Below are 27,961 nucleotides of genomic sequence, written 5' to 3' on the forward strand. Positions count from 1 at the left end.
GCAGATGTTTTTGTCACAATTAAATAAATACATTTAACAAGTAAACACTTGGTGCATGGCCGTCATCTCTTGTAACGATTTCAGGATAATGAAAGGGGAATACCGTTTTGTAATAATCTGATGTGCCTGTTGTTCGGTAGAAAGGTAGAAATAAGTAAATAACACGATTAAAACCTTTTTTGACAGGGGAGATTGTGAGTGCGTGAGAGATGTGCCTTCAGTTCGCGCCACTGACTGAGCTTAAGTTACAGTTAAAGTAACGTTATATGTTAGCGTTAAGCGCAACAACATACGATATGAAATACATATTAGCAATAATATAAATAAAAGAAAGCAAAAAATAAGCTGATAAAATTCGACAGATATGAAAGTAAGTAGGTTATAACTTACACAACGGTTAAAACGATTTAACAAGCCAAAAATACTGTTGGTTTGCGTGAACCTGAAGCGGCCGTAGCTAATTAAGCTAGCCAAGCACCAAATATATGCCCGAAAATTCACTATAAAGACATATACATACACACACACGATTGAATACGATACAATTGTATAAAACAACACTAATAGCGACATAATTGAATAATTATCTCGAAGTCGCTCCACATGGCAGTGCGGTCCCATGGTGTAATGGTTAGCACTCTGGACTTTGAATCCAGCGATCCGAGTTCAAATCTCGGTGGGACCTCGTCCTTTTGAAATTGCAGAAAAAGCTACTGAAGTCGAAGATTGAAAACAAATGCAGTCTTGTTGAATTAGAAAACCAAAGGCCAAAGCATCAGCAATGTACCTCTGTGAAGTGATAGCTAATTGAGCACGTGTTTGTTTACAAAACAAGCAATGACAGTGTCTTCAAGAAGAGTCTCGGGAGTACACTCATATTTCATTTATTGATGAGGATGGGCTGGTTTTGATATTTGATAGCTGGTTATGGCATTTAAGTCATCAAAATTTGTGACAGTAAAATACATTCACATCAGCACAATGTAAACAGCCCCTCTAGTTGGTGCCTTGTTGCAATGGTCATTATTGTTAACACATATGTCACAGTAAGTATATGTGTGAATATCAAATAATTTGTGTATCTCTTTTACAGTGATTTTTTTCTTTTCAACTCTATTACCTGTCAAACTATTGCGACCTATTTCATTTGCTAATATCGTACACATATATTTCATAATAAACACACAATTAAATAAAAACATATTATTAATTAACACTTTGCACAGCACATAAGCAATATTTAGATTACAGTCTGATGGTTACAAGGATAAAATCATATAAAACCAAGTTTAGGATTGTATGCCACACCTAGTGAACTACGCCTAACTGGCAACAAGCAAAGACTAGTGCTTGTCTGTACTAAACATAAGAAAAGCACAACATGATTAACAAATTTAGAAGAAGAAAAAAAAAAGAAAAAAAAACACACAAACATGACAGCAAACCTAAATAACTGGAAATCAGTTACTTTATTTTAAAAATGAGAGTCTAGGCATTTTAGTTATTCATATTTTCCATTTTTATTAATACTTTATTTAAATACCAAAAAAGTATGAATTTAAAAATGCATCAGTTGCTGAAAACATGATTGTCTGGTAAAGGGCATTTTGAATAGAAAACAAACTACCAAAACATTCTGACCATTTTAGCTGAAAACAAACACACAAGGACGTCAAATCAATGAAAATCAATGAAAATAAAAACAGAACAACACAATAACAGTCATACACTTTGGCATCCTGGATTAAAAGTCCCATTTACTCAACCCAAAATAGATTTGAGTGTTTAAAAACTTTGTCTATCATTTATTTTTCCATTAGACATACTTTGCCAGGAAAATGTCCAGTTGTTGTTTTTCTCATATAAACCATTTTTATTTATTAAAAAGCATATAATTTAAAAACACTTTACAATGCACTCAATTTTACCCTGACCTTATCTCACTGATTTATACTACATGTGAACATGAGAGAAAAAGTGGAAGCTTGCATATACTGAGTTGTCATAAATGTCATTTTTCTCTGTGTCTATAATGTCAAACACTCCTCTGATTCTGTGTATAAATGTAACACTGACAATATCCACTGGACTACCATCTTGTCCTTTGTTCTCTCAATTTTGTTTTTCTCCATCTCTCTATACTGTGTTCATTTTCGCAGCTGTTGAGGTCCCAGCATGACTTTATTGATGAAGTTCACAATGGCTGTGGCTGGCTGCTCTGGGTCTAGCTCTGCAAACAGGTGACACAAGTTTCCCAAACCACCACTGCGACGTGCAACAAATCCAAACATCCTATAGAAAACAAGTATGTGTCAGACCATGACAGATTGTTAAAGTGCCCCTATTATGCAATTTTAAAGGTTCCTAATTTTGTTTATAGGTTAACATGTATCTAAGGTCAAAAACACTTTCATTTTCTCACATTGTAGCATCACCTCTTTTCTCACAGTGTCTGAAATGGTTCAATCAAGAGTCCAGTCAGGGTTGCCAGGTTTTCACAACAAAACCCGCCTTTACTACTCAAAACTATCCCAATCATGTTTCGGGTGAGTCCCTCTGTAAAAATCGAATTCAGAGGGGAAAAATCCGTGTTTTTGGTGGGGTTCTCCTTGTAAAATTCGCATTCCAGGGGCTAATTATCAAATTATTTGTGGTCGCTTCAACCTGCGGACATGAAAAACAACCTAAGGCAACAATGTTAACCCTTTCAAGCGTGAGTTTTTTTAAGGCGACCATTATTTTAGAACATTTTTCCTTATTGTTTCCATGGTGACGTGTCATGCATGTCACGTACGCTGAACACAGCAACAATAACACTGTATGACAGATGGATCGCTATTCTTTTGTTTTTCCTTTTTGTATTTAAAATATTCACAAACTTGCTTACCATGTCATCAACTATCTCATATTCCGATTCTCAAATATGTGTAAGTGAGTGTGTTTTGTCATTTAAAAACCTTTATAAATGATCTTTTTAACTTGATCTATAATGCGAGATGGGCACTGCCATCTTAGTTTGCCCCGCAGTTCGCAGAGTCGGATTTACAGCAGGTGAATTCATCAGTTTCTCCCAAAATATATGCAAGTAAGTGGCTGGTGAACTGGAAGAATAATAGAGTAAACTTTATAGTTACTTAGGCCCTTTATGTGTGGCTGATATGAATAAATGTCGGCAAATTATATTTGAATTGACTGTTATTGCTGCTTCCACTGATGTCTGACATCAATTTGTATTTTATAAACTAATAATGGTGCTTATGCATGAAACCTTAAAAAAAACATTATGTGGCTGAGAACACTGCATAGCTGTGATATATGACAAGAGCTGAGCGCGTCTTTCTCGCAGCCAGAGCGCGAAAGCACAGTTTGAATCTGGCAGTTATGTGACGTCGCTGAACATTATAAATCCCATATGTAAGACCGTACTACTCAAAGGGTTAAAGTAGCCCAAAACCACAGATTAGGCAACACTGGATCCGTTCTCTCTAAACCCCCCCTTTACGATAGCTACCATGCTTTGATTGGTCAGATGGCCATGTCTGTTGTGATTGGTCTACCTCTTAAAGTGCGTGTCAGGAATGAAACAGCCATTACCAAATCTGAATTTCAGCCCCAGAGTCTCCCTTAGCACTTGTTTACTTGTTTACAGTGAGGATGGCGTCATAGTTCTTGGGCAGCCAGTGAAGACCATAGGCGTGCATTATGTAAATTAGTTACAAACCATACAGGTTTGTGCAGGAAGACTGGAATAACTGACGACTCATTTCAGGCAGTTTAGAATTGGTTCTTTCTTTTGGCAGACAATAACTCCATTTGTCATGCATTTTGATATTTGAAACTTTGCAGATCTAAACAGCTATAAAACACACTACGTGAAAGTTAATATCCGAAAAAGCATGAAAGGGGCACTTTAAATTAAGAAACTTGCTTAAGTGTGGCATAAAAATGTGGTCTCACTCCTAAATTTACATATTTGGGAATAAACTTCCCGAAAACATAAGAAATGCTACACCGAAAGAGAATATATGAGTGTATAAGTAGCAACACTTACTTGCAGGAAGTGTTATCAGCATCAATCCACCTGGCACGCAGACACAGACACACACACAGAGGCTAAGCAACATGTACAAGCAGAGCAAGTAAGAGAGAAGCATAAAAGAGAGCAGAAGAGCCCTTGTGCAAAAAAATAATGGCACGTTGACAGCCTTAGATCAGCATGAGAGGCAAACCCTCTTGTCTAGCCATCTTTACTAGACTACGTTCAAAGCGATACATATTGGCTTGGCCATGAACAATGCAGTATGTTGTAGATTGGAGTTGTATTTTCCTAATGATTCCATCTTGAATTTTACCTTTGATCCAGCGGATCCACACTGCTGAAAGTCACACTATGAATAGGGTAATGTCGCCTGAAAAAGAGTCTATATAAATAAAAAGAGAGAGAAACAAAGAAAGAGGATATGGATTAGATGCTTATCTGTGCTATGTGTCCTTTTTGGGACAGAATATGACAATGAAGACTGTTTTTACTTTTCAGTGTCTCTGATTAATGTCTTGGATATGAGCCGTAAAGGCCTGTAGTTTACTTGAATGTCTAAAATAAGTAACTTTAATCTCATATTTGAAGGATGGTGCTAAAAATATGCTTGGGGAGTGTTATTAATAAAGCCATGATACAATGTAAATTGTTTTGCTTGGCGAAGCAAAACATAAGTGTTATTCAACATGTGTGTTTGTACTGTACCTGCGCTGATTATCAGTGAGGGTGATGCCCTGTGTGGACACTTTGAAGTGGACGACTGTGGGTGAAGGACGAGGCTCCTGGGTCAAAGTGCACTTGGTTGCCTTGGAGACGGCTTGCGGGCCAGTCAGAGATTCCGTTTCCACTGAGTTTAGGTAGAGAACATTACAAGCTGACAATAAGAGAGAGAGAGAGTAGAATATTAGATGGAGAAAAGGGACATTTCTGTCATGACATCTCTTGGAGTGTTTGCCATGGTAATGGATATGACAATTGTTGATATGTTTAGCAATCATAGATCTGCAACGCTGCTGCTATCGGTTACTTCTGCTGCTGCAGAGCAAGTACGGGACTCGCTACTACCAATTCATACAAGACACGCTGCTATTAGCAAGTAAGGCATGCTGCTGCTGTACAATATGAATTACGTGTAGCAGATCTATACAGGTGGAGCTGGGGAAGGTGGAGGGTTTCTGAAAGTGTGCTGCAACTGCTATAGCAAATGCTGACCAAGTATTTGAAGGTTGAGCAACAAGCTCACTGGCTATAGATACAGCAGGAACCAATCAGCTGTGCCCTATAGAGAATGATGTGATTGCTGAGTTAAACACTCCACTTTTTTTTTAAAATTTGCTAATTTTCCAACTCCCCTAGAGTTAAACAGTTGAGTTTTACCGTTTATTGAATCCATTGAGCCGATCTCCGGGTCTGCCGGTACCACTTTTAGCATAGCTTAGCATAGATCATTGAATCTGATTAGACCGTTAGCATCTTGCTAAAAAATGACCAAAGAGTTTCGATATTTTTCCTATTTAAAACTTGACTCTTCTGTAGTTACATTGTGTACTAAGACTGATGGAAAATGAAAAGTTGCGATTTTCTAGGCCGATATGGCTACTCCCATTCCGGCGATATTTTGATATTACGATATTTTGATATTACAATGATATTACGCAGCGCCTGTGACCCCCTGCTTGCACAGGGAACGTGCCTTGCAACCATGGAGACATTTGTGAGAGACGCTGCGTAATATCATTGCGCCTGCTGCACCCATGGTACAGCAGCAAAGTTCATTGATTATTACGCCGGAATGAGAGTATAGTTCCTAGCCATATCGGCCTAGAAAATCGCAACTTTTCATTTTCTGTTGTTCTTAGCACATGATGTAACTACAGGAGAGTCAAGTTTTAAATAGGAAAAAAGATCGGAACTCTTTGGTCATTTTTGAGCAAGATGCTAATGGTCTAATCAGATTCAATGAACTATGCTAAGCTATGCTAAAAGTGGCACCGCCAGACCCGGAGATCGGCTGAATGGATTTGAAAACGGTAAAACTCAACTGTTTAACTCTAGGGGAGTTGGAAAATGAGCTTATTTTCAAAAAAAGTGGAGTGTTCCTTTAAGGACCTATCAGCCTGTGCCATCTAGAGTTTCATGAACCTTGTATTAATTTGTTTCATTTTTTTATTTTGAAATATAACTAATATAAACTATGAAGTTTATCACCAAGGGTTTTTTTATACACTACCATTCAAATGTTTGGTGTCAGTAAGATTTTTATTATTATTATTATTTTGCAAGGATGCATTAAAATGATCAGAAGTGACAGTGTTGCTTGCAAAATTTTAAATAAATCTTGTTCTTTTGAAGTTTCTATACATAAAAGAATAAAAAATAGTATCATATGCACAAAATATTAATAAGCACTCTGTCCAGTATCTTGAGCACCAAATCAGAATATTAGAATGATTTTTAAAAGATCATGTGACACTGAAGACTGGAGTAATGATGCTGAAGTTTAACAATATTTCATATCATTACTGTTTTTAAAGTATTTTTGATCAAAACCTTTATATATAGCTTTTTTTACTCCCACCATCTATACATAGAAAAATAAAATAAAAAATAAACTTACCTGCCCCCTGTTTCAGTAAGTCTGCAGCTGTGCTGGTATTAGTTCCACTTTGCAACTCCTGCAATTCACCAACAAGGTCTGAAACACAATTATACAGTCATTATACACTCCCTATGAAAAAAAAGAATGCATTTCCAAAATTTTACATGTCTGTATGACCTCTATCTGGGATCCGTAGTACACATGGAAGAGAGACAGGAGTAATGGAGTGCTGATACACCAAAGCAGACAAGGAGCCTGGGAGGAAAGAGAAGAATCAGAATACAACAGGGGTCGCTGTTTTCTACACAGAGCATTACAAAAAAACATCCATAAACCAGGAATAATCATTTTAGTCTCACCAAAATATGTTTCATTTTGACAGCCTTTGATCTTCACACCTTTAGCGCCACTCTCAATCAGGAAGTGCCTAACTAGCTGCTCCTGTGGGTTGCCCATCTCACCATGGTTACTAGCGTGGGCTGGAGGTGTGGTGACTTTGAGGGCCAATCCATATGCGCCTTGGAATGAATTACTATCCCTAATGAGGAAGCAGCCAGGCTCCTTATCTTTTAATACTGCAATAGCTAAATGAGGAAAGAGATCTTTTTTTTTATAAAGTCACAGCAATATTTATACATCAGCTCCTAAAGAATGATCATTTAATACAACTAGATTTTTAAATGTTTTGATTCCTACATTTTATTTGCTCATAATATGTTCAGATTTTAAATTTTTTATTGCATTGCTATGGAGTTGCTGGGTGTTTATTACTTGCACTGAGTATCGATTAATCATATTGGATAAAATTCTGACCAATAAGAAAATTTGATTATTATTTTTTCATGATATAGTTGATAACTGATAAATGGCCAATATTAATATTCTTTATCATTTTGTTTAAACACTTCTGACTAAAAGGTACGAAGATATTAAGATATTATAAACATTAACATCTTGCAAGGCAATCTAAATGTAAAAACAGGGTAAATGAGCATTTGCGGTTAAATAGCTAATATCACCCAATACCCATAAATCAAAGAAGTTTCTAATGGTACCAATATATTGTGCATCACTAATAGTAAAACTGTAGCGCATAGGGCTAGCAATGCTATGATCATGGGATCAATTAACAGAGAATACATACAAAATCTTTCAAATAAATGTATATATGTTATATTGACACAAGCAACAATAAAAATGTAGATGTTCTCACCCTGGTCTCTGGAGATGCCAGGTTTATACCAGTACTTGGAGCTGTCTTGAACAAACTTGGAGCTGAGGCGGTTCTCTGGCTCCTCCACACCACTAGAGGGGGTTACTTTGTGACTAGATGTGGGTAATTCACTGGTGGAAGGGGAGAAGGACACATGGATCTGGGCAGGTAAAACAGAAGGTTTTCCAGTTGATTTTACAGAGGAAGTGCCAGTGCTATTAGACACGTTCTGAATGGGGGGTGAACGTTGTTTTTCAGGAAGAGGAGGTTGGGGTAAGGAGGCCGGGATGGTAATTGCTGTGTAGCCTGTGTATGGTACATGAGGCACTGTCAGAAGAGGGTAGCAGTATGACGCTATAGGGAACGTGGGTGTGACGTAGCCATCAGGGTCAGGGGACGATGTTGTCAGGTCACTGTTGCTGCTTTCCTCATTGCAGTCGGTCAAGGGTGTCAGGCTTTGCCTTTCAGCATTTATGTTAAATGAAGAGAATTCAGAAGTGGAGCTTCTCTCTGAAGAGCAAAGAGGTGGTTGAGGACTTGTTGAGGTTGATGTTGAGGTGTAGCATGAGACGGGGCGCTCCCCTTTATCCTGCACTGATTCTGAAACACCGTTACTGAGAGGTCTGGGGTTGTGCGTTTGTACCTGCACTGACTCCACACCCTTGGATGATGGTGGGTTACTAATGACAGTGGTGTTAGATGTAGAATCTAATATGGGCGTTTTCTGCGTCTTTTCCTCTGCTCCACTGACTGTGATCAGAGACCCAGGGAAAGTTTCACCCTCTGGGGCTTTGCTTTTTATTGGTTCTCTTGCCTCCAATGGTTTACTGTTAGAATACACATAGGTTGATAGTACATTAAATTCAATCTTCAACTATCAAAATAAACACTGTGGTTGACATGAGATTAATGTACATGAGGAAACATAATTACCTGTCCTGGGTAGGATGAGAAAAGGCCTCAATGTGACTTTTATCAACATCTAAGACCTTAATACTCCTATCTACAAATAGAAAGAAAAATAGAACAGATTAGAAATGGGAAGAAAGCTTGAGTTAAAGGGATAGTTCACCCCAAAATTAAAATTATATCATTGTTAACATCATTTAGTCATATGGAATTTTTTACTATGTAACTTTTATGTCACTTTTCCTTTTCAGAGCTAGACAGTATCAATCACCAACAAATTGTGTGTACAGAAAAGAGCAGTGTGTACACTGTACAAAATATATGGTTGAAAAAAATACTTGCTCGGACGACTTGAGAGTGAAGTTTCATTTTTTGTTGAACTCTCCCAATATACACCACCGTTCAAAAGTTTGGTTTGGAAGAGGTCTCTTATGCTTGTTAAGGCTACATTTATTTGATCAAAAATACAGTAAAAAGTAGAGACGCACCAATATATCGGCCAATAATCAGTATCAGCCGATAAAAGCAAATTTAGTTTAGCCGATAGTTTAAAAACAGCCGATAGTCAGGGCTGATATATCCTGTCAATCAAAAGAGGGCAGGAAAATGCACTGAATTTGTGCTTTGTGCTAAGAAACCAGTTTGATGGTCAATATTAATAGTAATTATAATAATTAATAATAACATTGAGAAAGTTAATAAATATTAAATTTCAGTAATGTGTTTGTTTATAACTGATACCAGATACTCTGAAACAAGTTGATGAAATGGAGAGAATAAAGTTTTTATTAGCATTTTTTTCAAAATAGAATAATTAAAAATATAATGATTAATTATTAATTTTAATGAAATTATCATCAATTTAAAAGAAGGTATAACCCCCAAACTATCAGTATTATTATCAGTACTGGCAGATATCACTCTGAATAATCGGTATCAGTGGAGAAATTTAGTATTGCTGCATCTCTAGTAAAAACTGAAATATTGTGAAAGATTATTGCAATTTAAAATAACTGTTTTCTATTTTTATATATTTTAAAATATAATTTATTCCTGTGATGGCAATCTGTTTTCAGTAGAAATGTCTCCAGTCTTCAGTGTCACATGATCCTTTTCAGGATTCTACGATGAATAAAAAGTTCAAAAGAACAGCATTTATTTGAAATAGGAATCATTATAAATGTCCTTACTGACACTTTTGATCAATTTAATGCATCCTTGCTGAATAAAAGTATGAATTTCTTTTTAAAAAGAAAATCTTACTGACCCCAAACTTTTGAACAGTAGTGTACAGTCTGACACTTCATTTGCATTATATTACAGCACAAATATTTCTATTATATACATCTAATAAAAATGGTTTTAAAAATGCAATGTGATTACCATGCTGACTCTTTTCAGCTGAGGCACTGTTGTGATTGGATCGTTTTGGAGATGGTGTGACAGCAATGGGGGAGGAGTTTGGGGAATGACTGATGGAGGCGTAACCAGGACTCTCTCTGAGTGGTTGTGGAGAGCAGGGACAAGGTGGATGCGGACTGTGGTAGCCACTGCTTTGAGGGCTGGGATATGGACTGAGTGGGGTAATATGTTCGGGTTGGGTGTCTGTGACATATACCGCTTGATCTTGTTTTGGGATAGCGTGGCAATGTCCATATGATAATGTTACTGGTGACATTGCTATTTTGCGCCGCCAGTATTCAGCCTCTTGAACTCCCTCCCAATGAGACTCCACTCTTCCATCCCTCCAGTGGATAGGCAGCTCCCGCCTAATCCCGAACTCCGCCTCTCTAGACCAAGGTAGAGCTTCTAATTCTCTGCCATGTAAGGAGTGGAGAGCAACGTCCTCTCGTAAGTGAGAACAATCCCTGCAGGAGCACGATGTTGGCGATGTTGTGCTGTAACGTAACTCTCTGTATGGACTGGAGAGCAGTGACTGATTAGGAGACAGAGAAGGAGGGATATGGGCATGGCCCTGAGGGAGGGCGGAGCAATGAAACAGAGGACATGCCTCCCCAGTGAAGAATGCATGTGTCTGTACAGGAAGTGTGTGGGAATGGGAGGACTGTGAGAGGGAAAGTGGCGAATGAGGGTTGGCTCCTTGAGGGGGAAATGAGTATAGGTGTCTGATGGTTTCTGGGTAGGGATGGTGCAGACAGCGCCCTCTCTCCCATAAAAGATCCGGCTGGGATACACACAGGTCTCGGACTGGCAGTGGGCCGGTGCGGCTGCAGGGAAGTGTGTGGTGTTTGGGGTGGAGCGTTTGTGTAAGCGCATTCGGGCTAGTCAGGTCTGGGCCACAAAATGAATGAGTGTGGGAATACGGGCGACCGTAACAAGAATGAACGGGCCGATCTGGTCTCAGGGGAGAGCAGTCACCATCGTCAAGTATAGCGGTTTCTCTGTGTCTTTCCCTGTCTTCGTCCTTCTCTCTTTTTTCTCTTGGAAGTGGAGAGAGGGATTCAGGTGGTGCAGAGGAGCGAATTGCGTCTTTGTTGTGTGAGGGAGGCTGGATGGAGAGATGAGTAGGAGTAGGAGGAGTAGGTGAGGAATGGCTGGGTAAGTGTGTGGAGGCTTTGATGGAGGTCGGGCATCTGCTGGGACTGGAGCCTTGTGCTCGACGCTTCTTCACTTGAGCATAGAGGCTACCATCTAAAGGCCCACGTGTGTGACAGATATCTACAGATCACAGGGAAATACATAGACAAAACCATATTATTTACGATCTCATGAATTTGGAGTGTATGAAAAATGTCTGTATCTTTTGTCCCAGAACGTGATTTCTCCCATTTGGGACCACCTCAAGTAAATGATTCTCAAAAAAAAAAAAATTGTACATCACTATGTTTTTCAGTTTAGTTCAAGTACAGGTGCTGGTCATATAATTAGAATATCAACAAAAAGTTGATTTATTTCACTAATTCCATTCAAAAAGTGAAACTTGTATATTATACTCATTCATTACACACAGACTGATATATTTCAAATGTTTATTTCTTTTAATTTTGATGATTATAACTGACAACTAAGGAAAATCCCAAATTCAGTATCTCAGAAAATTTGAATATTGTGAAAAGGTTCAATATTGAAGACACCTGGTGCCACACTCTAATCAGCTAATAAACTCAAAACACCTGCAAAGGCCTTTAAATGGTCTCTCAGTCTAGTTCTGTAGGCTACACAATCATGGGGAAGACTGCTGACTTGTCCAAAAGATGACCACTGACACCTTGCACAAGGAGGGCAAGACACAAAAGGTCATTGCAAAAGAGGCTTGCTGTTCACAGAGCTCTGTGTCTAAGCACATTAATAGAGAGGCGAAGGGAAGGAAAAGATGTGGTAGAAAAAAAGTGTACAAACAATAGGGATAACCGCACCCTGGAGAGGATTGTGAAACAAAACCCATTCAAAAATGTGGGGGAGATTCACAAAGAGTGGACTGCAGATGGAGTCAGTGCTTCAAGAACCACTACGCACAGACGTATGCAAGACATGGGTTTCAGCTGTCGCATTCCTTGTGTAAAGCCACTCTTGAGCAACAGACAGCGTCAGAAGCGTCTAAAGACAAAAAGGACTGGACTGCTGCTGAGTGGTCCAAAGTTATGTTCTCTGATGAAAGTAAATTTTGCATTTCCTTTGGAAATCAGGGTCCCAGAGGCTGCAGGCAGAGAGGAGAGGCACACAATCCATGTTGCTTGAGGTCCAGTGTAAAGTTTCCACAGTCAGTGATGGTTTGGGGTGCCATGTCATCTGCTGGTGTTGGTCCACTGTGTTTTCTAAGGTCCAAGGTCAACGCAGCTGTATACCAGGAAGTTTTAGAGCACTTCATGCTTCCTGCTGCTGACCAACTTTATGGAGATGCAGATTTAATTTTCCAACAGGACTTGGCACCTGCACACAGTGCCGAAGCTACCAGTACCTGGTTTAAGGACCATGGTATCCCTGTTCTTAATTGGCCAGCAAACTCGAATTGGCCTGACCTTAACACCATAGAAAATCTAAGGCAACTATCAGAGCAACCTGGGCTCTCATAACACCTGAGTAGTGCCACACACTGATTGACTCCCTGCCACGCCGCATTGCTGCAGTAATTTCTAAAAATCCTTTCTTTGTAGTGGTCTTAAGTAATATTCTAATTTTCTGAGATACCGAATTTGGGATTTTCCTTAGTTGTCAGTTATAATCATCAAAATTAAAAGAAATAAACATTTGAAATATATCGGTCTGTGTGTAATGAATCAATATAATATACAAGTTTCACTTTTTGAATGGAATTAGTGAAATAAATCAACATTTTGATGATATTCTAATTATATGACCAGCACCTGTACTTTCAAGTAAGTAGCCTAACCTGGTTTCCTTAAAACTGAGTTCATTTAAACTAAAAATTTGACTTGATGCAAAGTAAAAGATTAGTTTATTCACCAGAATCTCAAGATATTATGTTATCTGAACAACATTTGTGAACCTATGTTGATTTGAAAAAGATGTGATGAGAAATCTTATTTTTTTAAACAGTCTAGCAAAAAACCTGTGGTTTGCCAAGGTACAAGCTACACTGAGTGCACATACCCTCAACACTATCCTCATGGTGAAGGTTAAAGTTCTCATACGAGTCCCAGCGCACAACAGGATCTGTGGTGCCATGATCCACAGATACTCCCGGCTCATTTCCCTGCACATCTCCACCTCAGAACACACAAACACACACATAGAGCATTAAGACAGAGCTAACGGATGGAGGAATGGTGGAAGAGTTCAGCTGACAGATGTTTACCTCTCCTTTGTGGGCCAGAAGAAAATAGCAACTCCACTGTGGCATCTGCAGGGAAACGGTCGTCTACAAACAAAAACACATATCAGAATAATAATACAGAAAACACACATTATTACTGGAGTGGGCAGTCAAACAAACAGTGCCAATATTTACCTGTGCAAGCATGGTCAAGTTCCCCTTTGCCAAAAGCAAGCTGAGATCCATGAACACTACAGGTGTGAAACTGGACTCTGAATACACATTCTCTCTTACACACATCTGAGAGACGGTGATAACACTTCACCTAAAGAAAGACAGTCAGAAGAACATTTTTACTGAAGGAAATACTCACCGACACATTGCTTGGGTGTTGTGGGTGATTGCCAGGGCGTTGCTAAGTGGTTTTTAATGTGTTCAAAAGGTGTTACAAAAGTGTTGCTATGTGGAAGAGAGGGTGTTCTGGTTGGCTGCTAGGTGGTTAATGGCCCACCAAGTGTCTGTGAGATTCTTATCCAGACATGTGGCTTGGGTTTTTCACCTTTTTTATCTTTGAAGGAATAGTTCACCGAGAAGTGAAAATTCTGTCATCATTTACTCACCCTCATGTCTTTCCGAACCAATAAGACCTCTGTTCATCTTTGAAACACAAATTAAGATATTTTAATGAAACCTGAGCCTAAATTAAATCTGTTCATCATATAAAGTGATCATGTCTTTTCACAAGACTTGTATTAAACCATTCAATTCCTATGGATTCGTTTTACAATGCCTTTAAGACCTTTTTGAATTTTCTATGTTTTGGTTAACCTGGACTTTCCATGAAGGGACAGAAACCTCTCAGGTTTCATTAAAATGATCTTAAAAGTCATATGGGTTTGAAATGACATGAGGGCAAGTAAATGATGACAGAATTTTAACTTTTGGGTGAACTATCCCTTTAAAGGAAACAAAGCAGTCAAGTTGCTTCATAAAATTGAGGTTAAACCACTGAAGTCACATGGATTACTATAATGATGTCTTTACTACCTTTCTGGGGCTTGAAAGTGGCAGTTGCATAGGCTGTCAACGGAGGGACAGAAAGCTCTCAGATTTCATTAAAAAGATCTTCATTTGTCTTCTGAAGATGAAAAAGTCTTACAGGTTTGGAAAGACATGAGGGTGAAGAATTAATGAAAGAATTTTCATTTCTGGGTGAACTAACCCTTTATGTCAGATAACTTGGCAAATTAATAGCACACTTCTTCTCAATTGAAGTTTAATACTGGAGTTAAAGCTTTTGATAAATTCTAACCCCAAGCATTGCGTGCGATTTTCTGGTGTCTTATCATACATTTATTAATGGGATGATGTTTTTAAATATGTATTTAGAAATATTACCTCCTTTCAAAGCAGTGGCTTGTGAGCAGGTTTTAGGAACATCTAATTTAACAAGAATGTACTCATGTGAAAAGATTGAGAGTCCTCACCAGGATGTCTCCCTTCAGCAGTAGAGCTGGTTCAATATTCACACACAGCATCTTACTGTTAGGGCTCTGAATATCACTGTAACATAAGCAAAAAGAAGTCAGCAAAGTATGATATCTGATTTGTTTTCATAGGTCAGTCAAGACATGACATGAGGAGAAGAGAGGGGAAATGGGATTTGGACACACTGTGAGCCAGACTTAAACTCACATTGCCTGGATTTCCTGCAGAATTTTTATTTTTTTATTTATTTTTTTTTAAACAGTCTAAGCTGGTCAGGCAGGTCTTTAGGCTGGTTTTAGAGGGGTTTTGGCACTTTTCAGCTGGAAGACCAGCTTGTTGACCAGCATAATACCAGCTTGGCACAGCTTGGAGATGAGCAACATCAGTTTGGCCAGAGCGAGATCAAGATCAACTTAAAACAGATTAGACCAGCTTAGAGCAGCTAAAAACAGCAGGATGGTGGTTATTAAAATGGTTATTTTTGGAGTCTTGAGGTCAACATATCAGAAAGCACACAGTGACCACCATGCCTGAAAAATATTTCACACTTTACAAGACTGATAAAATAGACCCACTTACTATTTGCCTGAAGAATAGACCAGCTGCAACGACTGATAGATCTTCAGAAAGGGAGAGTAACCTTCAAAATGCAATGGAAAATATGAGGAAAAACAACAATGCTACATTCATTTATTTACTCACTCTTCTGTCATTCCAATCCTGTATGACTTTCTTTCTTATGTAGAACATAAAAGATGATATATTGAAAAATGTCTCAGTGTTTCTTGTTGTTGTTGTTGTTTTGATACAATAAAAGTCAACAGGGACCAAAGCTGTTTTGAAACCCAGTGGCATTCATTGTATAAGCAAAATCAATTGAAACATTGTTCAAAATATCTTCTTTTGTATTCTGCCAAGAAAAGAAAGTCACACAGGTTTGGACATGACCAAATGATGCTTTCATTTTTGGTTCAACTATCACTTTAACATATTTAAACACATTCAAAACATTTACATAGAATTCTGTAGTTTTTTCCCCCTCCCCAAACCCAGTACAGACAATACAAAATAAGGCCTGGGTTTGATTGAACAGACATGTTGTGTACCTCCTCCAGACTGGTAGTTATGCAAAGCTGGAATATGAATCTGATGCAGGAACAGTGGTGAGCTGTTCATCTTTATTGCACCCGAGAGAAGACCGGCAAAATAATATATATACCTGCAATGACAGAAAGAACATCATGGCCAAACTAGAACAAGTTATTCCGGAACAAACAGAAATAAACATTGGTCATACCTGTTCTGAGATGGTTGGAGAGAGGAAGAGATTTTATCCTCACAAAATTTCCTCATAGCAACTGTTGAGAGAGCCTGATCTGCCCTGCACACATACACCAATAAGAGTCAAGTCATATGAATACCATTCATGAATTATAATAAATAGGCACTGCGTAAGATTTTTAAATGATTTTGAAAGGAATCTCTTGTGCTCACCAAGGCTGCATTTATTTGATCAAAAATACAGTAAAACAGTAATACTTTGAAATAGTTTTACAATTTAAAAGAACAGTTTCCTGTTAAATATATTTTAAAATGTCATTTACTTGTGTGATGGCAGAGCTTAAAACAACAGCATTTGAAATAGAAATCTGTTTTAACATTATAAATGTCTTTACTGTCATAAGAGTCTTTCCTGAATAAAAGTATTAAAGGTGCCATAGAATTAAAAAATTAATTTACCTTGGCATAGTTAAATAACAGTACATGGAAATGACATAGAGTGAGTCTCAAACACCAATGTTTCCGCCTTCTTATGTAAATCTCATTTGTTTAAAAGACCTCAGAAGAACAGGCGAATCTCAACATAACACCGACTGTTACGTAACAGTCGGGATTATTAATATGTACGCCCCCCTAATATTTGCATATGCCAGCTCATGTTCAAGGCATTACACAAGGGCAGAACGTCTGGATGTCGTGGCTGACATGATCCATGATATCATGATATTTTTAGTGATATTTTTAAATTGTCTTTCTAAATGTTTCGTTAGCATGTTGCTAATGTACTGTTAAATGTGGTTAAAGTTATCATTTTTTTACTGTATTCACAGAGACAAGACTGTCGTTATTTCAATTTTTAAACACTTGCAGTCTGTATAATTCATAAACAACTTCATTCTTTACAAATCTCTCCAACAGTGTGTAATGTTAGCTTTAGCCACGGAGCACTATCAAACTCATTCAAAATCAAATGTAAACATCCAAATCAATACTATACTCACATGATCCGACGCATACATGCAGTATGCATGACGAACATCTTGTAAAGATCCATTTGAGGGTTATATTAGCTGTGTGAACTTTGTTTATGCTGTTTAAGGCAAGCGTGAGCTCCAGGGGTGGGGAGCACAAGAATTTAAAGGGGCCGCAGCCTGAATCAGCACATATTTAATGATGTCCCAAAAAAAAAATGAATAAAAAAATCTATGGGTTATTTTGAGCTGAAACTTCACAGACACATTCAGGGGACACCTTAGACTTATATTACATCTTTTGAAAACAAGTTCTATGGCACCTTTAATTTCCTTCAAAAAAAAAAATAAAAATAAAAAATCTTACTGACCCCAAACTTTTGAATGGTAGTGTAAATGTATGAATATCCATAATTGGTTAGTTTTAGTGTGTGTGTGTTCCTGGTAAACCCTAAGTTAAAGATAGTAATACCATACATTTTTGAACTTGTGGGGAGATTTTTTTGGTCCCCATGAGGAAAACAACTTATAAATCATACTAAATGTTTTTGAAAATGTAAAAATGCAGAACATTTTCTGTGATGGGTAGGTTTAGGGGTAGGGTTAGGGCTATAGGGGATAGAATGTGCACTTTGTACAGTATTAAAATCATTATGTCTATGGAAAGTCCCCAAACAACATGGAATCCCATGTTTTATGGTTTATGTTTTATATGCGTGTGCGTGTGTGTGTGTGTGTGCGTGTGTGTGTGTAAGTACCCAGCTGATATTTTGCTATAGTGCATGTAAGCTGCCACAATCACCCCTGTTTTTCCTTTGTTTCCCTAAGAAAGTAACAGGTAGAGAGAAAGGAAGAAGGACAGGGAAGAAACAATATGTTCAACAACTAATACTAATTTGGGGTTATGATTTCTATGACATGAAATTTTGATAACATTTATATTCTGTCATCATTTACAAGTCTATATGTTGGATCAGACTGATCTAGTTATTGAGTTTAACTCGCTGACTCTGATCCGGTCACAACGTTTATCACCCCACTATGGGGAAGACAATCATAGGAATTATCCTATTATACTAGGAATACAAGTGTATGAACTACTTTTATGTTACTTTTATAGTGCTTTTCTGTCACTTCAGTCCATATTCGTTGCAACTGCATGGACCAGAGAGTACATTAGTCTAAACTTTTCCATTAGAAAGACAGTCATACGAGTTTGGAACAACTTTGGCGTAAGTAAGTGATGACAGATTCTCATTTTTGGATGATCTATTCTTTTAATAAGACTGTGATGACATTTAGACACTTTTAGCTCTTTTATTAAAAATTAAATAACTTCTGATCTCAACCTTGCAGTGAAGTACAACCACGTTGTGGGGGTCAGAGTTAAGCCAGTTCTCCATGGTCTTGCACACAGCGCATATTTTATCGAGGGGCGGGGCATGTAAATCGGGCCACGCAAACTCCTCAACCTGAGGTAGGGGAAGGGATCATCCCAAAAATACAGAATCAGAACATACATCAAAACAAGCAAGCTATAGAGTGACTTTGAAATGTGGTTGTTTGCAAATCTAGACAATGGAATAACAAAGAGCAGGAAGATACCTTTGGATTTAGCCTGCAGATGTCATGGCGTTTTTCTGACAGATTTATAAGCTGAGAAGGAGTAAAAGAGACATAAGAGTGCTGATTCATATGGAATTAAAACTCAACAATGATTTTAAACAACAATACAACTGACCAAGAACTTGTCTTGATGTTTAGATTTCAACATGGCCGCCACTTCTTTAAGGTTAGCGCTGTAATGCTGTTCTTCCAGGTCAGACAGGTAGAGGACAGAGATGATACGCTCAGTGATGTAGGTCAGATCGAAATCATACTGACTGCCCATCAACTTCTCCATAACACTCTCCATGCTGTCTCTACTGTGAAACACACATACAAAAAAGAAGTACTCATATACAAATACATGCAAACTTGAAGGAACTTTATGCTTGAAAATAAGAAATTTGCCTATTTCGTCACCCACATGCCATCCCAACCAGGATTATTAGGAGTTAACCAGGAGTTAGCTTTATATAAAATTTGCTCTTACCTGGGAGGGATGTTCAGCTGGTTTGGAAATGGAGGCTAGGAGAGATCATAGTTAAGAGAATGTGAGTAAAAGGCAGGCAGACATGATACAGACATTGCTTTTAAATTGCAATACATCAAAAACACTTCATAATTCATTTAAACTTCCATTTCTGTTAATAATGACTTCACTATTTTTGTGTTTGCCAGCAGTTATGTCTTTGTAAAAATAATAGTAATTTAAAGGGGACCTATAATGCCCCTTTTAACAGCTTGTGCTTCAGTTGCTCAACAACAACAAAGCTGGAAAATCTCACGCAGCCAAAATGACTTATCATTAACAGTGTTGAGTCTTACATTGTTCAAACCGGAGTCGGACACTGATGGAGAGAATCAGGAAGAAGTTACATCTTTTAGAATGCAACTGCACATTTCTGAATGGTTAGTGGATAAGTTTATGTAGTCGCTGTGGAGTTGATTTAACTCATCGACTAGCATGTTAATCTTTTGTGCAAATCAAGCGTTGAATTGACCCTTGTTTGTGAAGCAGTCCGGCGGAAAAATGACGGCATGGCAACAACACTCTACCTCTTCTCTAAAGGTAGTCTCTACCAGCCGTTTTTAGTAGTCTTTAAAAAGCGATTTCTGTAAAAGAAAATATCTCCCTTTGCATTGAACTTGAAGCAGTGTAACTTTGCAGATGTTGTTCATGCTCAAACAGCAACATACACACTAACTAAAGTTTAAAAAAAAGTTTGCGTCTCTATTTTAAAGGTTGATTAACCTACTGAATATATAAAAGTTGACATTAGATATGTCAGTTCCACTATTGAATTAATGTAAATGCAATGTAGATGCACTGTTAAATATGTTTTTTAAGATATTTGTTAAAAAGGAGTCTCTCAAACCCCAAACAGTTAGCCTAAATGTTGGGCAATTCATCCTTAGTCATAAGACGTTATGGAAGTTAATTATAAATTAGCAATTAGCGATACTCACTGGATCTGAGATAACTTCACAGGGGACAGTGACCTGGAAGAAATAAAAAGGTTTGTATTGTGGAAACCAGATACACTGAATCAAACATCTTTGACTCATGATATGGAGCGTTTAGACATCAGAGACCATGACAGAGACACATACCAGTCTTTTAAACATACACATATGCAGCTAGCATACTTTGGGGCCACTGGGTGACTCTCCATTTAAAGACATCCTCTCTGTCTTCATTAGGTTATTATCACACCAGGGGACATCTGGTACTGTTTAACACTGTGTGCGAGTGTGTGGGTGCACACGCTTACTTTGCTTCCTTTCCAGTAATTAGTACTTAACATTTTAACTTACAGACTCTAACACACATGACTTTGCATATACTATATATGGATTTAATACATTTTTGTTAGCATATGCAATTAAATGAACCATATTTTTAAGACTGCAGGTAAACGTTTGAGCATCTGTCACTGAAACCCTTAATTGACCACCATTCTGGATACTGGAGGGTGAAAGTGTGATGTGGGATATTCTGACAGACTGACAGACAGGGAGGCTGATGTGGACAGAGGGTGGAGACACGTATATAAAGAGAAACAAAAACAGCTGATCTCTCCATCCAGAACGGATGAAATGCCTGCTGGCTTTGTGAACTATTTCCACTACTCTATTTCAGATGATCAGCTGGCCTGTGGCTCTTTCTAATCATGAGTCTGTAGGAGTATTTTTTTTCACCATGCAAGCCAAAGTAATGTAATGTTCTCTACATTGCTGCCTTATAAAAGTAATTTTATTCATTATTTGAGCTCTATAGAGTAGAGTGACTTCTCAAAAATACAATTGTTGGAAGCTGACATGTTGCAACATACGCTCTTAAAAACAAAGATTCCAAAAAGTGGATTTCACAGTGATGCCATATAGAAGAACCATTTTTGGTTCCCCAAAGAATCTTTCAATGAACAGTTTTTAAAAGAACCATTTTCCACAATAAAGCAATGGAAAGATTCTGTATATGTTTCTTCATGGAACCATCGATGCCAATAAAGAGCCTTTGTTTTTAAGAGTGTAATGATAAAATCATGTTACAGTGCAGACAAAACAAATCCTTTATGTGGGATAAGGAAACACACAGGGGTTCATTAACTACATCCTGTTTTAGCAGGTAGCAACTAATTGCTAGACACAGACACAATCACGCTCACAAACTCTCAGTCACAAAACAAACAAAGATAAATGTTCGTCTATAATCCATAATAACCATCTGATTGTATCTCTCATGTGTCAGTGTGTCTTACACTTTCATCAAATGGTGATTATCTGTCTTTTCTACAGTAGTGCCAAACAGATCATTTTCTCACTTCAAACACAAAAAAAATGATTATATCATCCAATATTAACTTTTGCAAAAAGCAATATGAAACCCCTTTGTTTAAAAAGTAAAAGTGTCTGTACCTTTCTCAGATAAGTCCAGTTTTCTAGAGTTCCTGTAGCACACACACACACACACACACACACACACACGAGTGCTCTCCTCTCTTTCTGATCCTCTCACTCTCTTGCTACCTCCCAACTCTTCCTCTCTCTCCCTCTCTCTCTAAAACCATGGGCATGCACTGGAAAAAGATCAAGTAAATTATGCTTTAAAAATGTCCAAAGATTTACTTGATTATTCATTGTTAGCTCATGATACCTGCTTTAACTGAACCGGTAACACTTTTTAATAAGGTCCCATTAATTAATTAATTAAAATAATACATCACCTAACAATGAGCAATACATTTGTCACAATATTTATTAATATTTGTTAACGTTAGTTAATACAAATACAACTGTTCATTGGAAATGTTAGCTCAGGTTAAATAATATTAAAAGATACAAAATTAGATTTTAATAATGTATTAGTAGATGTTTGTTTACTAAGATTTATAAATCCTTTAGAAGTAATTTTCATTGTTCATGTTAATTATAATGTACTAATGTTAGTGTATACCAATATTACTAGTGTTACCATATATATATATATATAAAATAATATAAAATGTTTTTGTCTTGTTTCTAGTCTAAATATCTATTTTCTGGACAAGGAAAAAATTATTGTCTTGTTTTCAGAAAAAATAAGTCAAAATTAAGTGAGTTTTTGCTTAAAACAAGCAAAAATAATCTGCCAATGGAGTAAGCAAAATAATCTTGTTTTTCGGTTTGAAATAAGCAAAAACTCACTTAATTTTGACTTATTTTTTTCTGAAAACAAGATAATTTTTTCCTTGTCCAGAAAATAAATATTTGGGCTAGAAACAAGACAAAAACTCTAAGTAAGAAAAGCATTTTTTCAGACTATCTCTATTTTTTTTTTTTTGTTTATATATATATATATATATATATATATATATATATATATATATATATATATATATATCTCGATAGATAGATAGATAAAATATATATAAATTTATATATATAGATAATATATACATGTATATTATATATATATATATATATATATATATATATATATATATATATATAAACGTAAAAATATTAGTCAATATTATTCAAATCAACTATAGCTAGCATAGTGAATTGCATAATGCATTATTTTAATTAAATAGTGAAACACAACACTAAAAATGATTTGTATTCCAGTCCCATTGACCTTTTTTTCACCAGCATGAATAATTATGATTGCATTGTTTTGACACTTGATATTTTAAGTTGAGGCAAGACATTTACTTAAAATAATAATAAATGAATTAAACTCAAAACATAAGCAATGGGAAATGTGCATGAAAAGATAATGAAGGAGAGAACGAGAGGAACAGCTGTGGCGTGTAGCGTGTGGATACGCTAGTGTATATCCGTGTGATGCACTGATGGCATCCGGTGACTGATTGCAATTTCTATTAATACCAAAGATAACCAGAGTTCATAACTCATCTGATTTAGATCTATTTGTACTATATTTGTGAGTGGCAAACATCACAAGACCAAAAGCCACTATGATCACAGATGAACATATAGCACTAAAAGATATGCACAGTCACTGACAATAAGCGTATCTATTTTTCTGCCACATTTCCTTATTGTTTATAGCCAAATCCAGTTTCAATCAAAGTTTGGCCAAATTCAATGTACTTCACATCATAAGCAAAGAGTAGAAACAGCATTTCAGCTGCCAGAGAAAGAAACATACCTTTTCCTCACATTTGTTATGCACTGCAGTTTTACACTCTGCAAGGAGAAAATGTGGATTACATTAATAAATATTGAAGGACATTATCAGGTTTGTCAGGTTTTGCCAACAATGTGACCAAATGTCCCACAAAGATGAAATCACATACATTGGAGCAGGGTGCAGGATACTTAAATACTAAGTATAAAAACAACAGAAATAAATGTAAAGTAATGATAGAAAAGCGAATGTGTGTTTCACCTCTGCAGTACATGCCATGGCTCTCCAGGGTTTGTCTGCAGACAGCACAGTGGCGTTTCTTCTTGAAGTTCCTCTCTTTAAAGGAGTGTGAACCCATTTTCTCCAACTACATATGTAAGCACACACACAAAGACCTCAAAATTATACAGTAGCAGATCAGTTTTCACAAATGTATTTATATTGGGATCTATGTACATTTGGCAAGAAATAAACCCAAACACATCTGCCAACCACAAACATGATATTAAAGAGCACTGAGCACACATGTCCACACGCCCCCAGTCGTGGTAATATGAGGAGCATAAATCAATCACTCATACACTGGAGGTGATAAATGAAATGTATGTTTGAATTGGTGAAGAGTAATGTGATGATAGAACGGTTTTTGATGCACTGAACAGATGTTGCATAAGACAGTTGGATGATTTGACAATCACTGAATGACATGACTCTTTATTATTGTACCCCGCAAATAGGTGATTCTTTTTCTACTTAATACAACTAATTACGTCTACACACCATTTCATCAACATAATATTATGAATGCTATAGGAAATTCATAGCAATTATAATATTTTGTTTATGAAATGGTAGTAATGATTTTAAAGACATTATATTTTATAAGACATTTGTATATACACTAAACGTTTGCAGTCAGTATAAGATTTTTTAATGTTGTTTAAGTCTCCTATGCTCAAAAAAGCTGTATTTATTTGATCAAAAATTAAAAACAATACAGTAAAAACAGTCTTCAGTGTTACATGATCCTTCAAAAATCATTCTGATATGCTGATTTGATGCTCAAGTAAACACAGGTGTGCTGCTTATTATATTTTTGTGGTAACCATGATACATTTTTTAAGCATTCTTTGATGAATAGAAAGTTCAAAAGAACAGCATTTAATTGAAATATATATATTTTTTTTTATAACAATTTTACAATTACTTTAGAGAGTCTTTACTGTCACTTTTGATCATATTAATGTGTCCTTGCTGAATAAAAATATTAATTTCTTTAAATCTCATGGTCCCCAACCTTTGAAACGCAGTGTAGGCCTTTATAAAACATTATTAAGTTTATCCGCTAGACAATGCTGCCATCTACAGGCTGTAAATGGGAAGTAAACAATCTCTATATTAGGAAGCGCGTGATTCATACGCGTTGTATAACACCTTAACCGCTCTACCTAAATGTTTCAGAGGAAATATAACTGTTCTACAATCACAGAGGATGTTTTAAAAATCACATCTACAGCCGTTCACTAAACTAGTGCAAACTAGTTCCATTTCATAGAGGTTATGTTTACGTATACTGCGAGCCTGTGACATCGAGATATTAATGTAAACACACAGATATAAGGGAAACTCTGGTTTTAAGTTTCTTTATTCTCTTTCTTTCTTTTCAAATATGGTTCTTTACAAGCACTTTTTCAGCTCTCCACCCTTCTCTCTCTCTGCAGCCAAAGGTTGGCTCATGGATAAAGCATTTCCCTCCACATATCCAACAACACAGCTTTCTCCCCATGCCTTCTTACTTCTTTGAAGAGAGCAGAATGAACTCACTGTTTAGGTTAGGCTACTAGAATTCTCCCAAAGTCAAATGTACAGGCTTATATGACAGAGAGAGAGAGAGCGAGAGACCGCTACTGTTGCTGCAGACATTCTGAAATAGAGTTTTGGCCCTGCTAATTGGAATTCTCTTAAGCGCACATACACACTCACATTCCGGGCAGGAGTAGACGGGAGCAGGTGGGAAGGCCGAGGTATGCTTCCACCGTCCCAGAATTCCACTGTCTATTTTTAACCAGTCTTTCTGACCACAGGACCCCTAGGAAACGTATGCGTTTGTGTGTATGCTCGCATGGGTATGATAATCTGGCTATTTGAGAGTGGTTATGGAATATATGTTCCTTTTTTATGTCACACATATGACATGTAAGTGCTTGTCACAGCTTACAGTGAAATGTGAAGTGGAAATATTCTATTTACATGCATCTAAATCTCTAAGGAGGTTCATTTTTCCATCCTATAGGTTCGTTTTCTAAGGGCACATAACATACTAAAGCTGTCTGACCCCAAAGATTCAGCCTGCCGCCTAATGACGGATATGGAAGTGTGATTGTGAGTGAGCGCTTGTGTGTGGGGGTAAATGTTCATTGACAGGAATATCCCTTCAGCAAAAATAGTTTTACTTCTTTCACTTTCTGTTGTATTGTACGTTATACTGCATTATGAGCAGTGACAGCAGTGTAAATATTATTAACAGAACCACTTAAAACAAGAAGTGACCACTGACAGCACTTACATATATAAACTTTAACCTGAAATTTTGTTGAGGGGGGGAAATAAACACTCATATGGATTGTCAACCAACTCAGGAACCCCAGGAGTAAAAAAGCCAACAAAAAAACACTTTATACTTAAATAGGCAAATGCTTAAGAATGTATGAGTCTATCATTATATTATGTTTCTAGCATGTTTTATGTTTGGCAATAGTTCTTTTAACCCTAACAGATGGAGTGTGTACACTCTAAAAAATGCTGGGTTAAAAACAACCCAAGTTGGGTTGAAAATGGACAAACCCAGCGATTGGGTTGTTTTAACCCAGCAGTTGGGTTAAATGTTTGTCCAACCTGCTGGGTAGTTTTATTAAACCCAACTACGGATTAAAAATGACTATATGGCTGGCTTAAAATGAATCCAAAATTAAAAATCAGACACATAATTACTAGAGGCAACAATAATAATCAAAAGGTGTACATTTATTAATAAGCAATTTAATAAAAGTTTATTGTTTATTATTCATTATATTATTAATAAATGCTCATTTATTAAACATATTAATAAATGTTAATTTCCAGCATATTTTGGGTTCATTTTAAGCAAGCAAAACAGTCATTTTTATACAACAGTTGAGTTAAATAAAACTACCCAGCACGTTGGGCAAACATTTAACCCAACCACTGGGTTAAAACAACCCAATTGCTGGGTTTGTCCATTTTCAACCCAATTTGGGTTGTTTTTAATCCAGCATTTTTTAGAGTGTAGCTTTTCATTTCTTAAACAATCATGTCAGAAGATGTAATCATGGACATATTCCAGGATGACAGTGCCAATATTCATCAGGTTAAAACTTAAAGAATGATTCAGAGAGCATGAAGAATCATTTCCACACACGAAGTGGCACCTCTGAATCCTGACCTTAACTTAACCTCAGTGTAAGTCTTTGGGATGTGCTGGAGGAGACTTTACAGAGTGCTCACCTCTTGCATTATCAATACAAGATCTTGACCAAAAATTGATGGAAATAACATCACAATATTTATTTCCATCAAAGACAAATATTTTTTTTTCTTTTGGCTGGGCAGTGTATAACAATTATAGGCCTATAGTTAATGCATTTGGCAACATTAACAAACAGTACTTTTAGATGATTTTTTAATCTAGATTAATGTTAATTTCTACATACATTTTAACATTTCAAGCTATTTAAAATGAATATTAATGTATCATGAATGAACATGAATTAAAGTTAAACAATAGCATATTAATACAATAAACAAGCTGTACAAATTGTTAGTTCATGATACTAATGCATTAAGTAATTTTAACAAACTGAACGTCATTATGAAGTGTTAATCAGATCAACTTATCAAGTACATTAACTAAACATATCATTGTTATAACAAGTTCTATATGTTTTACATGTTCTCCATGGACAAGCAAGGGTCAACAAACCCCTATTTGAAAACCCCTGACTCTAAAGATTGCAAATATGGAATGATTTACAGAAGACATAAAACATAAGCATTGCGGAAGACCCACAGCAATCATTGCCTGGAGATCATCTTACCTACATATGACCCCATGTGCACACACACACAAACACACACGCGTACCTCTCTTAAGCTGAGAATCTCTGCATCCTCTGTGAGGTCTCGTGTTTTCGGGGGATCCGGGGGCTGGGAATTCCTCTGTTTAGCCCACCACTGCTTGCTGAAGACACAACCCATTCTACTTCTCTTGCTTTATTCCTCCTTAGATATCCTTTCCTTCTCCTCTTACACTTTCTTAGCCCTTGTTTTCCTTAGTCTTCAGTCCAGGTTGCTCCTTGTTTCCTGTCTCCTCAAGGACGTCTCCTTGTTCCTCAATGTCTTAGCGTCCAGTTCCAACACAGAATCATATCTCTCACACCTTCTTTTCCACACATTCTCTCCTACTTCCAA

At 36.9% G+C, this 27,961-nt stretch overlaps 1 protein-coding gene and 1 non-coding gene across 2 annotated transcripts; one reads left to right on the forward strand and one right to left on the reverse strand.

Annotated features, from left to right (window-relative positions):
• Positions 1-613: 613 nt before the first annotated feature.
• trnaq-uug (transfer RNA glutamine (anticodon UUG)) lies at positions 614-685 on the forward strand. Its single transcript has one exon. It is a non-coding gene; the product is annotated as a tRNA-Gln (tRNA).
• An 888-nt stretch (positions 686-1,573) lies between these two features.
• On the reverse strand, positions 1,574-27,961 carry tns2b (tensin 2b). Its single transcript, XM_067373000.1, has 26 exons — positions 27,635-27,961; positions 23,735-23,840; positions 23,495-23,532; positions 20,308-20,340; positions 19,331-19,365; positions 18,977-19,160; positions 18,841-18,891; positions 18,585-18,707; positions 17,994-18,058; positions 16,281-16,364; positions 16,090-16,202; positions 15,563-15,623; positions 14,983-15,058; positions 13,691-13,820; positions 13,538-13,600; positions 13,333-13,449; positions 10,144-11,439; positions 8,785-8,854; positions 7,852-8,678; positions 6,998-7,222; positions 6,816-6,893; positions 6,657-6,734; positions 4,745-4,913; positions 4,353-4,421; positions 4,052-4,081; positions 1,574-2,292 (listed from the first exon to the last, which is right to left on the reverse strand). The coding sequence occupies exons 1-26, from the start codon at positions 27,746-27,748 to the stop codon at positions 2,148-2,150; spliced, it is 4,380 nt and encodes a 1,459-aa protein (XP_067229101.1). The 5' UTR covers positions 27,749-27,961; the 3' UTR covers positions 1,574-2,147.

This window comes from Chanodichthys erythropterus, chromosome 21 (genome assembly GCF_024489055.1).
Source record: "Chanodichthys erythropterus isolate Z2021 chromosome 21, ASM2448905v1, whole genome shotgun sequence".
NCBI classification, from domain to species: domain Eukaryota; kingdom Metazoa; phylum Chordata; class Actinopteri; order Cypriniformes; family Xenocyprididae; genus Chanodichthys; species Chanodichthys erythropterus.

What these genes read in the sequence shown, in the direction of transcription:
- tns2b (XM_067373000.1), bottom strand. Translation starts at nt 27,748, where the DNA reads ATGGGTTGTGTCTTCAGCAAGCAGTGGTGGGCTAAACAGAGGAATTCC. An exon ending in GTCTATTCTTCAGGCAAATA is followed by an intron (nt 15,059 to 15,562) that starts GTAAGTGGGTCT and finishes CTTATGTTACAG; the next exon opens with TGATATTCAGAGCCCTAACA. An exon ending in TCAAAATGAAACATATTTTG is followed by an intron (nt 6,894 to 6,997) that starts GTGAGACTAAAA and finishes CTTTCCTCCCAG; the next exon opens with GCTCCTTGTCTGCTTTGGTG.